The following is a 14,975-nucleotide window of genomic DNA, read 5'->3' as shown; positions in this document are numbered from 1 at the left end:
TTTAGAAAACTAAAAAAAGCTACATAAGCAAGTATTTCTGGTCTGATAAGCATTCTTTTTACCCTCATTGCTATGTTGTTCTACTGTATAATCTACACACTTGTTTTAAGTTAGTAAGAACTTTAAAAATAAATTAATACTTAGCAGCAGTTCAAATAATCACAAGACATTTGATGTTACAAAAGATTTCTAATTCAAATAAATGCAGTTCGTTTAAACTTTCTATTCATCAAAGAATTCTGAAAATACAGTGTTTCCACAAAAATACCAATAGCTCAGCTGTGATCTTAAAAAAAAGAAAAAGATTTCTGGACTATGTGACACTGAAGACTGGAGTAATGACTGCTAAGAATTTAGCTTTGGTTTCACAGGAATAAATAACATTTTAAAGTATATTGAAAGAGAAAACAGTAATTCTGTTTTTATCATATTTTTGTGCAAATAACAGAACAAATCATCGTAGATTTGATATATACGTAAAAATCTTTTAACATTGCTATTTTAACAACTTAATGACACAATCTAATAAACACTAAACTTGAGCTTACCGATTCCACCAATGTCAGATACTCCTGAGTATGTTTTGCTTGTCAAACTATTGCCAAACTGATTGACTGTACAGTATGAAGGCTGAAGTGAACTTTATTAACCTACTTTTTCTTACTCATTACAAGTCATGAGTCAATAGGCTTAACTGAAACACACCCTTCTTGGCTGAGCCAACCTTTGATTTAAGTAGGAAATAAGTCAGCACTGGGCAACTGAATAGGCTGATAAACACCTGAGGAGGTTTATGAACATTTATGAGCTTAGTGAGATAAAAGTAGTCCTTATCGTCTTTTTATAGTGTCAGGAGGAGCTCATGGATAAAATGAGAAACTACAAACTAAATCACATTAAACTGAATTTGGTTTGATGACCACAGAAACAAAATGTTTGTGGAAATTCTCACGTGTTACAAGCGAGTGGATGACACCTAGGTGATTCAGCAGTATTTTAGGGATTGAACAGGTAAATATGATTAATTAGAATTATCCCAATTTGCTCAACAAATACAGTCATCACAATACAAATCAGTGACGGATGATAAATGAGCTTCGTTTTTGAAGAATATTGAGTGAACTTAAATGCCTTTGCTTATTCTATAATAGAGACTCTTAAAAATAAAGGTTATTTAAAAGGTTCTTTACAGTGATGCCATAGAAAGAACCATTTTTGGTTCCACAAAGAACCATTCAGTCAAAGGTTCTTGAGAGAACCATCTCTTTCTTACCTTTTTATAATCTGAAGAACCTTCTTTTGCCACTGTTTCTGTTTCGTTTTTTTATGGAACCATGTAAACAAAAAAAGGTTCTTCTATGACACCGTGAAGCACCTTTATTTTTAAGAGTGTATTTACAAACTGAGATTATGTTAGTATTCATTTATAATATTATTTTAGGACAACCAAAGAACTGATTGTTTTTTCTTTAGGGGGTTTCAAGCTTCATGTTCGAAAGTGAGTATAGAATAGGCGATCAGTTTCCTCAATCTCCAGGATATTAAGCTGGACTTTTGTGGAAAAAATGACTCAGTGGTTATTCAAAAACCCCGTAAATCTTCGGTTCCTACTGTGAAAGCAGATCAGAAAATCAAACTGTAGACTGAGGTGGAGGGCAGTATCAGCACTTGATCACATGCAGTTTTACAGGAAAGCTGAAAAGTTGAACCAGGAGCGAAACCGAAAAAGATATTTTGAATAATGCTGGTACACAAATGAATCACTAAAATAAAAGTTCTTCTGAATCACTAACTATAATTGGTCCAAAACTCATCTGGTATCAGCAATGCCTTGCCCTTTTCTTCAAATACAGTCAGCAAACAAGCACCGGCATGTACAGGCAGTGATTTTTAAGCCATTTGTTTTTTTCAGGAGACCTTTGGGAAGGTTTAAGAAAGGCTCATAATAATCATCATTATTATACTTAATTCTGTTGTTGTTATGTCAGTCTGTAAGTTACGTAACTGTTTCAATACTATAATGCAGTTACAATGCACAGAAACAACACACCCCAAAATATGTTTGGATGTAGAAACCTTCAAATGTTAGGGATGTGCTTAGGAGCACCTAGCAGCGCTGAATTATGTTGTTTATATAATGTTACTTGACTTAAATATACTATGGAATTACAGTGTACTTATAGGGTTAGTTCTCCCAAAAATGAAAATTCTGTCATTAATCACTCACCTTCATGTCGTTCCAAACCCATAAGACTACTACGGAAGACATTAAGATTTTTTTCGATGAAATCTGCGAGCTTTCTGACCCTGCAAAGATAGCAACACAACTACCATGTTCAAGGCCCAGAAAGTTATGTTGCTGTCTATGGAAGGTCAGAAGGCTGTTAATTTTCATTAAAAAATAAAATATTTATATGTTTGGAACAACATGAGGGTAATTAAAGGAGAAGTCCACTTCCAGAACAACAATTCACAAATAATTTATTCACCCCCTTGTCATGCAAGATGTTCATGTCTTTCTGTCTTCAGTCATGAAGAAATTATGTTTTTTGAGGAAAACATTTCAGGATTTTTATCCATATAACGGACTTCATTGGTGCCCCGATTTTGAACTTCCAAAATGCAGTTTAAATGCAGCTTCAAAGGGCTCTAAATGATCCCAGCCATGGAAGAAGTGTCTTATCTAGCGAAACGATCGTTAATTTATTTTGGAAAATAAAAATTAGTTTACTCGTGTAGCACAGGCTCTGGGATGCGCGTTCACGTACTATTGAATCATGACGGAAGGTGATGTTGAGTCATTTAGTTCATTTTAGCAAAATCAGCATCACGTGACAGCCCCATAAGATGAACGAACAACTCGAAAAACCCGAAGAACTAATTCCAGTACAGAACCTAATAGGATGTTGCACATACGCGACTGAACGAATCACTCCTCAATCAATCATCAAGACGACTCGTTCTTCCCGAGTCAAATTAAAGATTCATTTAAAAAGAACGAATCATTATAGAACGCGCATCCCAGAGCCTGTGCTACAGAAGCTTTTGTGCTTAAAAAGTATACCATTTTTTATTTTTCAAAAACAATGACCGATCATTTCGCTAGATAAGACCCTTCTTCCTCAGCTGGGATTGTTTAGAGCCCTTTGAAGCTGCATTTACACTGCATTTTGGAAGTTCAAATTCGGGGCACCAGTGAAGTCCATTACATGCAGAAAAATCCTGAAATGTTTTCCTCAAAAACCATAATTTCTTTACGACTGAAGACAGAAAGACATGAACATCTTGGATGACATGGGGGTGAGTAAATTATTTGTAAATTGTTGTTTTGGAAGTGGAGTTCTCCTTTAATGACAGATTTTTCATATGAGCAAGAATTCAACAAGATATTTATTTTAATACAACAGTTCAGTAAACATGATGTTAATATCATAGAGTCATAGAGTCATAGAGATAGTCACTTGATTTATTCCTGAATAACTCTGTGTGTTTGGATGAATCGGTTAAGTGAACAATTCAGTGACTCTTTTATGCAGTGGAGATCAAAATTAGAGAACAATTTGTAAATACTTCATTTTTTTCTGAAATACTGTTAATCTTCATTACTCAAAATTTGAAGTAATATTAGCTGTAGGTATATCACTGTTCTACTAATACAGTATGTTTTACAAAATATCCAAGGTATTTCAACAAAAACCTTTATTTTGTGGAAAACACAGTGATCAAAATTAGAGAACAGTAACCACTAGGGCTCAGCGATATGACCTAAAATCTTATCTTATCTTGATTATGGTTATTAAACAATTATTTTTATTTAATTATTACTATCATTATTATTTTTCCCTTCAGTTATAGACGCAAATCTAACTCATGATTGCTGTTGCATGTTATCTTACTCTCAGCGATCTTATCAGTCTATATGCACAAGTCAGAAAGAGACACTCTAGATTCTTACTGGCCGTTCACGCAGAACAGCGAGGACTGGAGTTGGGAAACACTGTCCTAACACACCACTCACGTACGTGACACTGCAAAAAACGTGAGCACAGCAGTTATACACGTCCGTATAGCACCGACTACACTCGTGGTAGTATGTTTGGAAAAGTTTTAACAGGACAGAAAAAAATTAAATAACCGACATGAGAAAATTATTTCGGTTCTGAATACTTTTCGATTAATCGTCCAGCCCTAGTAATCACTGTAGCATGAAAGAAAATTTTAGAGGGTTGTAGTAGAGGTCCTTACTTTGAATGAGCATATCTGCAGCCACAGGACATCACTGGTTTCTCAGATTGCACTGCGTGATCTTCGTCCACTCTTCTTCCACTCTCTTCCATAGATGGGAAAGTAGTGGCTTTCTTAGCCATAACTTTGTCGGCAAAGGATTTACCAGAGATTTTCAATCAAGTTTAGATCAGGACTCTGGCCCGGCCATTTCATTATTTCAGTGTTCTTAGCTATGTTTTGCAGTATGACCGGGACATTGTCCCACATGAAAATTGGAGACATATTGGGACATACTTTCAGGGAGGGTACCGCATGTTGCTTGAGAAATTGCTGATGAGGTTCTGTGCTTCAGTCTTTCCTCAGTTTGACGCTGGTCAGTGCCTGGTCAGTGCAGAGAAAGCGTTCATCGGATTCACTTTTTCATGTTGTTTGAACATTAATGTGTGTTGGCAGTGTATGTACAAATCTACCCTATAATGATAAAAATCCATGCAGCGGTTTTTAATTAATCTGTAAAAATAATATCCCCTTTTTCAAATTGAGCCATTCTCAGATACCTGTCGTTGTTGCGTCACACCAACAGAGGCCGCTCCCACAATAGTTGATTAACATGAGCGTCTTACCTGAGATCAGTTGTAACAGTCCAACCTCCATGTATGGATGCCGGAGCAGGGATGTAAGTTAGACAAGAATTGAGCGATTGAGGTGTTGTGTTGCTGGATGTAATAATGAACGTAGTGGTCGTGATTTACTCCCGACATCTGAGCTGCTGAAGATGCAGTGGATTACGTTTGTTTATAAAGGGAATGCAGCTCCCGATCGACATATATCCATCTATGTTCGCGCGAATTATTTGTGATCCAGCTTCACTTACAGCAGTGAGTGAGTATAAGGGTTTTTTAATGAATCTTTGCGATCACCTTTCCTAATAATGTGCTAGTTAGCAAGTTTAGCGGCTCAAGCAAACAGGCTCGTCACTCCACAGAGAGAAGAGAGGGGTGGGGTGAGCAGAGCTCCTTTGCATTTAAAGGAGCCTCGACCAGAATGGGATGATTTTTGCAGAGCTGATTTTGACAAGGTAAAAAGGGTGTTGTTTTACACAACCATTGAGAATTTTTAACCAAAGTATATTATAGACTTTTCATTAAGACCCTAAAGAATCATATCAACTTCAGCGGTCAGCATCCGATGTCCCCTTTAACTAAACGGTTGAGTAGATGATTCAATGACTCACTCCTAAACACAATCACTCGATGAATTAATAAATGCCTGCAAGTGTACTACTATTACTATTCCTCCACAGAAAGATACTATAAAAATAGTAAAAGTAGTATGCTAGTATGTGGTTCGAAGTTCAGCAACTTATTTTCTTCCAGTGTGTTTAAACAAAGTAGTTGAGTGATATATTCAGTGACTCACTTATAAACACATCACTTAATTTGTTTTGGAGCACATCAGGGTGTTTGAATAAATTGGTTTAATGAATCAGAGATTCAATGACTCATTCATGAAGACAGTCACTTGACATTATAGAGTAAGGATTATAGGAATATATAAGAACATTAATCAAGTACAAAAGACACAGACAACAGACAGAACCCTTTGTGGCAAATAAAAGAGTTCAGACAGCGGTGCTCTTAAAATATTAGAATCTGTTTAATGTGCATTGAAACACAGGATATAGCCTGATACACAGTCAGATCCAGAGAAGACAGTTGATTTCTTCCCTCTGTGAGCTCTCAGAGCAAAACACACCAAAAGACCTCAACACACGCTCTTAATGTGCTGTCACAACATGTCAGCAGAACGCACAAGGTGGAACATGCACGTGAGTTCGTTTCAGTCTCTTGGAGACGTCTGATGCACAAATATCAGAGACCTACGACTACATACCTCATCTAGATTCAACAAAAATAAAGTGTGAGATTTCGCCAAAAAGAAGAATAAAAATCTAAAAGGCAAAAACACATCATCTTTGTTACCACTACGTTAACTTAATCTAGCTCACATTCCTTTTCCATTTTTCTTCCCCCCGCAAAAGTACATAATAAATACTCACTTGTGACATAATGAGTTCATAGTATCTTAATTATTTAGAGCTCCAACAAAAATATATTATCTATGTATTTAGGTGGATAAATTAAGTTGCAGTCTTGCTATCTGAATGACACAGTCCACATCAAGGTCTTAAATGACAGTATAGCAATATAAATAATACTGTGCATATAGTCATAATAGTGCTTCGTTCCCATAATCAGAGTAAATCGTCTTGAAAATCTAGAGAGGATGTTTTTAATAAAACAAATGACTCTCTCCACCTCTCTATATTGGTAATACAGCATTATGTAGCGGGACACCACAGCAAGAATACAGTGTCCCATTATAAGACTCTAGAGTGCAAAACAGGTGGTTTCACATTTTTACAAAGTTAAAACTTCTCATGAGACCATTTGTTATTCTCTATAACTTGAAACAGAGGCGGGAGAGAAATATTGGGGTTGTAACACTTTCCTCTCGAGAATAAAATGGTATTAAGATATTCGGTTGCACGCATTCTCACATTCGCTCGATGTTCCAGGGAAAAAAAAAAACCCTGGTTTGATATTTGTCAAAATGCTTTTTATGTTTTTTAAGTCACAGAACAGGATGCTACCACTCATATGGCTATATTTCTGTGGTATACGTGAATAAATAAACATAAACAAAGCTATATACGCTAAAACGAAAAGATCTAGACAGCTATTCTACACATAAAAAGATCACTACGGACTATTAATAAAATCATACTTAAATCCTCACTGTACTGTTAAGATTCAACATTAGGCACTGAGATTTTTTTCATAGTGACAAACATAACAGAGAGGAAAGGAAGGCTTCATTTAGGGGTGTTTGTTCATTTTGGCTTGATTTGATTTAAAAAGTCCTTAGTGGAGAAATAAAGGCCATGTAGTGTATATATACAGTTTAAAATACTTTCTTCTGACACAACGTTTGCTCTTTTCTCTCGTTTAGTCATGGGGAAATCAAAGGTTTTGTTTTATGAGTGAGTTTGTGTGGTCTGTGTGATGTGTTGGCTGGGTTATGAGTCAAATCAAGGCTATAGTCTGTCATTTTTCTCTTGTTCCCTTCTTTGGCTATTTTTTTTTTTTCATTCTTTCCTCTGTGACTCTCATTCCTGAAATGATACTCGTACACAAACACACACTTTCAAGGCTGTAGAATTAGCCAAGCTGATCCTCATACTGCTTCCTGAAACAGTCACCAGCTGGGAAGAAGTCCCAGCATCGCTCCTGGTACATTTTCCACACATATGACTCCTAGAAAGAGAGAAAATAAAATGAATGCATTGCAAATTCAGCAAAATATTGTGAAAATGTAAATAATTTTTTAAATCTAAATTTTTGTATATACACATTACTGTTCAGTACTCTTGATGCTCTAGAAGGAAACACGATGCATTAAGAGCCAGGAAGGGGTGAAAACTTTTAAACAGGATGATGTCCAAAATTTTTCTTATTATGTCAAAATATCTTGTTTTGTCCATTTAGTACTGCCCTTCAGAAGCAACAGAACATACTTGCATGTTTCCCAGAAGTCAAATTAAGTACAATTTACCTTAAACTTCAAATTCCAAAAGTTTTCACCCCCTGGCCTAATGCATTGTGTTTCCTTCTGGAGCATCAGTGAATGTTTGAACCGTTTTTAATAGTTTTTAATAGTGTTTGAGTCCCTCAGTTGTCCTCAGTGTGAAAAGATGGATCTCAAAGTTATACAGTCACTGCTGGAAAGGGTTCAAATATGCAAAAGATGCTGGAAAACCAAAGAATCTGCAGGACCTAGAGGATTTTTCTGAAGAACAGTGCTCAGTTTAACTGTTCAGAACAAACAAGGGACTCATGAACAACCATCACAAAACAAACAAACAAACAAACAAAAAAAAAAACAGTCGGAGATCATCCAGGTAACCACACAGAGTATTAAGAAGCAAGGGTTCCCAAACTTTTGAAGGGGGTTATTTTAATAATTTCAGCTATTTTTTTGTCTTTTATGTAAAATATCTTACTCAGGACAGCACTAAATAAAAAATAACATTTATTTTGTATGATCCCTCTTATTTTGTTAAAATTTTTCATATTTTCATAGAGGTTCCCAAACTTTCACACTGCATTTAAAATGTATACCTTCTTAAATGCAAAGTTTTTTTTTTCCTCAGAAATGCAGTTTTGGACAGTGATAAGAATAAACCAACACTGACCTGTCCTGTGTGCTCCGTTTCATCTTTATTGATTAAATACATCAGGAAGAACCTACATGTCAGAAAAAAAAAAGATTTCAGAATGAGCAAACAAAATATTAGCTCTCACCATTTCTGAATAAACAAAAGTATACACTTACATGTAGTTGGCTAAATTGTGCTCTTCCATCGTATGCGTCTCGAAGCCATGCGGAGTTGAGTCAAAGTAATCGCTTCCAATTCCACAGATGAAACACTTAGTCTTTGAAAAAACAACAAAAAGACATTCATATTTCAGAATGTGTCCAATCGCGATCCATAACGACACAATTATCCACTGCACTCTCAGCAATTGCCATAGGCAACATGTTTCTGACATGTTTATCAGGTCAGAAAACTGACTGTATAAGATGGATACTTGACTCATATTTTGTCTTAATGATGAATTTGTTTCATACAAACACGCAGTTTTTTGCTTAACAAGATGTTAATTGGTGGACTGGAGTCATGTGGACTACTTATGGATTATTGTGATGTTTTTAATCAGCTGTTTGGGCCAGGGTTCCTAAAATCTTGATGAGCAAACTCATCAAGGTCTTCAGGATCCCTAGAGGTAAATGAGTTGATCAGGGTTTGAGCTAAACTCTGCAGTGGCCTTCCAGGAACAGATCTGAGGAACTCTTGTTTGGACCCATTCACTGCAGAGGATCCATTGGTGGGCAAGAGCTAAATGCTAAATTTCTTTAAAATCGGTTCTAATGAAGAAACAAACTCATCTACATCTTGGACTGCCTTTTTAGCAAACGTTAATTGTTTGGGTGAATTATTTCTTTGAGTATAAATTTAGCAGTTATACCTCCATATCCTCCCGGACCTGCTCCTGCTGATCTCTCAGCTCACCAAAGGCATCAATGATCAGACCTGCACATAACACAAACATCATTTCATAATGAGGGATATTATTATGTCCAAACCTTTTAAACAGTACATTTACAAAGTAGTAAATTGTCCACAGTGTCTACATTTCTCTAAAAACGGCATTCCTCACCTTGAATGATGGCCAGCAGGATGACAATGACAAAAAAGAAGAAGGTGATGTCAAAGACCACACGGTAAAGCTCATACTCGTCTCCGGCTGGATCCTCGATCTCGTCTCCTATACCACCACCAGCTCGCACACCCACGTACATGTGGAACAGATAACACTGAGAGAGAAGACATTTTCACAGTCAGCACATGTGATTAAACGAAGTGTAGATATGTGTGTAGAAACACTTACAGTCATCATGTCGTCACACTTCATATCCGGTTCGTCTTCATCCTCACTCATGTTGTAGAACTTGCGGAAGAAATTGAAGGCCACCACGGTGTAGAGGTAGACCACCACAGCCAGCAGACCCACCGTCATCACCAGCTAAACCACAGTCACCATCAAGATTAATATCTGGAGGAGATTTCTATAAAATCTCAGTCAAATATGATGATGGTACATAAGAGTTGTACCTGTTTGCCATTGTGGGTTACAGAGGACAGGATGGTACGCAGGGTTTTGACGCCCATAGCGATGTCCAGCAGATGACAGGCGAAGAAAAAGTTGTTGTAGTGGCCAAGCAGTGACATGACCAGATACCAAACTAGGTACAGGAACGTCTGTAAGGAAAATAGAATCCAAATGAATGATCATTGTTAGAAATATCCTCAACCTATGAACAAGTTAGAAAAAATGGTGTCTTTACTAAAACTCACATTATCAGTGAACACCACTCCAAATTTCCAGATCTGGTATTTTATGTCAATAGATGTCAACCTGTGGATTCATAACATTTTATAATGAGAAACAGAATCTCCATCCTGAATCTCTAACAAATTATTCTTATGAGCAGGTTTATTTTATTGAATCCTAAAAATCAGCTTCACCAGAGTAGTTCAAATGACACTTTTGAGCCACTTTTTTAGTGATTTAAAAATAAAAAGTAGTACACTCCAACCAATTCCCAAATACATAACTTAAATAAATGGCCCTGTCCACACTAATACGTTTATTGTTTGAAATGCATCTTTTTCTCACCGTTTCGGCTTTCCGTCCACACTAAGACAGTATTTTTGTTGACTAACTAAAAAACTAAGCTTTTTGAAAACACTCTCCTAAATGGATACATTTGAAAACACCGTTTTTGCAATGTAGTGTGGACTGTGAAAATGGAGGTATCTCAAAAACTATGATGCATGTTTAGTCAAGTGACACATATTGTACTGATAGATATAAATGTTTATATGGTTTGTGCCTATTTTGTGCTATTCACTTTCACATCTTTGTTAAAATATGTTACTTTGTACAATTTACGCTAATGCAGATGGAGGGCGTTTTGAAATGAAAACACCATTTTCAAATGTGTCTAGATTAATAGACATCTTTAGCCTTTAATGAGCTGTTGTGAACTATAGCTGTAGTGAATCATATATAGTTTACAACTTTCTTTCTTTCCTCATCATTCGGCTACTAAATTTCATTTTCCAAATATTCCTGCTTCAAAAATTGGAACTTTTAAGCAGTTGGAATTGTTAAAGCGGTTCCTACCCATTGGTTTATTTGTTTTTGTGGTATCGAATTGTTGTTGTTTTTTTTGTTACTGGTATTGGCTATTAACATTTTAGTGACACTTATGAGTGTATTTCCATCTTTCTGTACCATGTGAACATTGAGGGATCAGGCTGATGCTTCTTCTCATGTGTCATAGCGCTGACATCAAGGGATGCTAGATCCATGCCGAGTAGTTCTGCGATTCTTTCTCTACCGTAGATATCGCCATATTTCTCTAGCACCTACAACACAGACACGCTCAGTCACCGACATCTCTCAATAAATGAAACATTTGCACAAACAAATATAGAATCCCACTGACTTTTCTCTTCACAAATTTGTCCCAGTAGTTGTTCGGGAAAGTCCTGAGTGGAAAATAAAAGGAATGTCATTTCATATCACACAGTCTTCAAAAAGATACTTGTTCATAAATGTATAAATAATAATAATGTTGTAGTATTACGGTGTATTGAGGACAAGTCTGTCCCACTGGCCCTTGATGTCATCATCTTCTGGTTGTTCAGTTACGTACAGACCGTCAAACTCCAGTTTACGGGCCAGTTCCTTTTCTCTCTTAAAGATGACCAAAGGAACCTGGACAGGTATGAAAACGTTAGCAGCTCACACTAACTTAACCAAAGAAAATCTCCAAAATGAGATTTCTGTCATCATCTACTTAATACACGACTGAAGGGAAGGATCTTCAGTGACAGCAAATGTAAACTTTGATCTGTTTCTCACACAAAGCTATTGTGCTTTTTGGTCCTTTCTGTGGTCATGTAATGCTTTCATTGTTTGTAAAATAGCAATTAATACTTCCTAATGCTTTTACAGAAGAAAGTAAGTCATACAGGTTTGAAATGCCATCAGGGTGAGTAAATGATAACAGAATCCAGTGAGCTCCTGACCTTCAGACAGTTGTAGCCGATGATACACAGGAAGGAAATGACGGTGTGTAAGATAGAAAAGAAGGCCAAAGCGGGTTCCATATATCCAGTGCTCTCCTCCAGGAAGTAGTAAACAAACCCATCTTCCTCATCTTCCTCTCCATTCTCCTCCATTCCAGATCCTTCGGGTTCTCCACCAGAGCCCTCAAAGATCCCAGAGCCCTCAAACACACCAGAGCCTTCAAACACACCAGAACCCTCAAATACACCAGAACCCTCAAACATAGCTGAACCCTCAAACTCCTCCTCTTCTCCAGGTGGGCTGTCAGATACCTAGGGAGATATGGCCAGCTTCAATCAAACTGTTCAATCAACGGTTCGCAACTAATGCAAAGGACCCCACAACTATGACTGAGACTCAAGTTTGAAATGCCCTGTTTTAAAATCATACTGACCCTGTAGAAGAGCAGAATGAAGTTGAGTGCAAAGGCGATGAAGAGAGCAAGGAAGCGCAGGTTGTAGAAATTACGAGACAGGTAGTTCTAGAAGAAGAGAAAGTTCAATTTTCAGATGCAGTCAGAATAAAAAGTGATGAATGAAAAAATATTAATTATACAGATAAATAACTATAATATAATTACCATGAACTTGATTCTTTGGACTTCAAGCTCATTCCAGAGTTCAAAGCCGTCTCCCTCTGCCTTCTTGCCTTTCTTTGCTTTAGCCTTTGCTTTTTTCTCCTCTTGCTCTTCATCTGGTTTTTCTTCAGACTCAGGTTCTGCCTCCTTCTCTGCCTTTTCTCCATTTTCAGCACTTTGATGGACAGAAGGATAAGTCAATGCAACAACAGCACAATGTTTATATTGTGATAAATATGACTGCACAACAGTTTACCAACGAAAGACTTGATCTTTGTTCTCCTTTACTTACTCTGCTTTTTCCGGTTCTGGGGCTGCTTCTTCCTCTACTTTCTCCTCTTCTACTGCTTCTCCCTCTCCTTCTTCACCCACCTGAATATGCGGCAAAACATTGAGGAGCACAGTGAGGAACTGGATGTTTACTCTTAAGGTGAGGTCACATTAGTACAGTTTGGGCAAAATTTCACAGGGTAAAAAAGACCAAAGTCTGTTGTCTATAGCAGGGGAGACCAACATAGGTCCTGGAGAACCATAGTCCTGCAGCTTTTTGCTCCAACCTTGATAAAAGCTCACCCTGTAGCTTTCTAGTAAGCCTTAGACCAGGGGTCACCAAACTCGGTCCTGGAGGTGCGGGTGTCCTGCAGAGTTTAGCTCCATCCCTAATTAAACACACCTGAACCAGCAAATCAAGGTTTTACTAGGTAAACTTGAAACTTCCAGGTACATTTATTGAGGTAAGCTAGACTAAACTCTGCAGTACATCAGCCCTCCAGGGACGAGTTGGGGTTTAGTGACCCCTACCTTAGACCTTGATTCGCTTGTTTGTGAGTTTGATTAGGGTTGGAGCTGAACTCTAGATGAATGTGGCTCTCCAGAACCAACGCTGGCCACCCCTGGTCTACATTGTAGCGATGTATGAAGCACCTTTCATACTAAGTTGCAGATATCCATGTGACCAACTTGTAACCATTGTGAAAAAAGTGGGGAAATATTTTACCCTCACATGAAGTTCCTAACTAATTCCTACTGAAACAAACAAAGGTAACTGTGACCGCATCTTTAGACTATAAGCACAAAACTCTTCTTCTCACCAGCTTCCTCTTCAGCAGTGGGCTGCCTTCTGGAGTAGGAGGCTCCTCTGGCTCAGTTTCTCCCATATCTCCTAGACCGCCATGAGGACCAAAACCAGCTCTTTCACCATCATCCTCTTCTCCCTCTTCTGCTTCCTCCTCTCCTCCTCCAGTTCCCTCCTCTCCCTCACCAGCGCCGCCTGATTCTTGTACTTTTCTTGCTCCTGGCTCAGGTGGAAGGTCACCGTGCACCTCATCTTGAGTTGGGTCGGGCATGTTAGTCAGAATCTCTGTCAATGTCATCTTCTTAGCTCCCTCCACCAGACCTCCTCCAAAGAGAGTGTTCCAGATGAGCATGAAGAAACCTCTGCAGACGCTGTAGATGAAGTGCAGGATGCCGAAGAGGACAGTATAGAGGAACATCACCAGACCAACAATCATGTCCTTTATGGTCATTTTCCTGATTTTGCGATAACGCCGTCTGAGATTGCGGAAAGTGAATAGGCTAATGAAGTTCATTACGCTCTTGATGAAATCTGCAAAGGCTGAGCTGGATTCAGGTGGTGCTGCTTCTCCATTACCTTCTTCTCCTTCTCCCTCTCCATTTCCACCACCACTGCTTTCCTCCTCTTCTTCTTCATCCTCATCTTCGATTACCTCCTCCTCCTGCTCAGAGATCTGTGAGGCAATGTTCATCTCAAAGATGGTGTCCTCACAGAAGTTCACAAAGAGCTCCATCTTCTCAGACTCACCACCCTCATTGACAACATCAAAGATGAACTGCCTCTTTGACTCTCTGACCTGAGGCATCTCCCACTGGTTGCGGTTGGCCTCGCTGATTTCAAAGTAGATACGTTCAATCCTCTTACTGGCACCCATGATCTCGATACGGCCCAGGAACGGTCGGAAGTAGTTCAACACACTCTCAGCCTGCTCCAAAAAGTTCTGCAAGCGGGTGTCATGAGGAACATGCTCAGACAGGTTGGTGAGTAGCACGGCAATGTTGAAGCCGATGTCTTTGGCTGGCTCTTGGAAGCGATCGGCAAACTCCTCGAAGTTGATCATCTCGTTCTCATCGGCTTCAGAGCAAGATAGCAGGAACTGGATCTCAGATGGCGTGTACTGCTTCTGACTGTCCATAGCCTTGGAGAAGTCCTTCTTGGAGATAAGGCCACGAGGGTCCGTCACATAGTCACGGAAGGCATCTGATGCCACAATATCCTTCAGTTTGAGGAACATGTCGAAGAACTTGAGAATCATCTCTACGTTGCTGGATGACTCAACCAGCATGTCAACCATCTGGCGAGCGATTGTGCCATTCACAACATTACCTGTAAT

General features: G+C 38.3%; 1 protein-coding gene across 20 annotated transcripts in view; it reads right to left on the bottom strand.

Annotated features, from left to right (window-relative positions):
- Positions 1-5,859: 5,859 nt before the first annotated feature.
- ryr1b (ryanodine receptor 1b (skeletal)) overlaps positions 5,860-14,975 on the bottom strand; it is a 117,726-nt gene continuing 108,610 nt past the window's right edge. For all 20 annotated transcript variants that reach the window (XM_051135612.1, XM_051135618.1, XM_051135621.1 and 17 more), the window contains 16 exons: positions 13,659-14,968; positions 12,860-12,939; positions 12,571-12,742; positions 12,385-12,471; positions 11,951-12,262; positions 11,506-11,636; positions 11,365-11,407; positions 11,151-11,284; positions 10,208-10,268; positions 9,965-10,111; positions 9,741-9,875; positions 9,510-9,666; positions 9,318-9,382; positions 8,623-8,723; positions 8,483-8,534; positions 5,860-7,544 (listed from right to left, as the gene is read on the bottom strand). In XM_051135612.1, coding sequence (XP_050991569.1) covers positions 7,449-7,544; positions 8,483-8,534; positions 8,623-8,723; positions 9,318-9,382; positions 9,510-9,666; positions 9,741-9,875; positions 9,965-10,111; positions 10,208-10,268; positions 11,151-11,284; positions 11,365-11,407; positions 11,506-11,636; positions 11,951-12,262; positions 12,385-12,471; positions 12,571-12,742; positions 12,860-12,939; positions 13,659-14,968 — 3,083 coding nt within the window. In that variant the 3' untranslated portion in view covers positions 5,860-7,448. The remainder of the gene's footprint in view (positions 7,545-8,482; positions 8,535-8,622; positions 8,724-9,317; positions 9,383-9,509; positions 9,667-9,740; positions 9,876-9,964; positions 10,112-10,207; positions 10,269-11,150; positions 11,285-11,364; positions 11,408-11,505; positions 11,637-11,950; positions 12,263-12,384; positions 12,472-12,570; positions 12,743-12,859; positions 12,940-13,658; positions 14,969-14,975) is intronic.

This window comes from Labeo rohita, chromosome 18, assembly GCF_022985175.1.
Source record: "Labeo rohita strain BAU-BD-2019 chromosome 18, IGBB_LRoh.1.0, whole genome shotgun sequence".
In the NCBI taxonomy this organism is placed as follows: Eukaryota; Metazoa; Chordata; class Actinopteri; order Cypriniformes; family Cyprinidae; genus Labeo; species Labeo rohita.
Note: the sequence above shows the minus strand (reverse complement) of the source record. Positions and strands in the feature narration are given on the sequence as shown.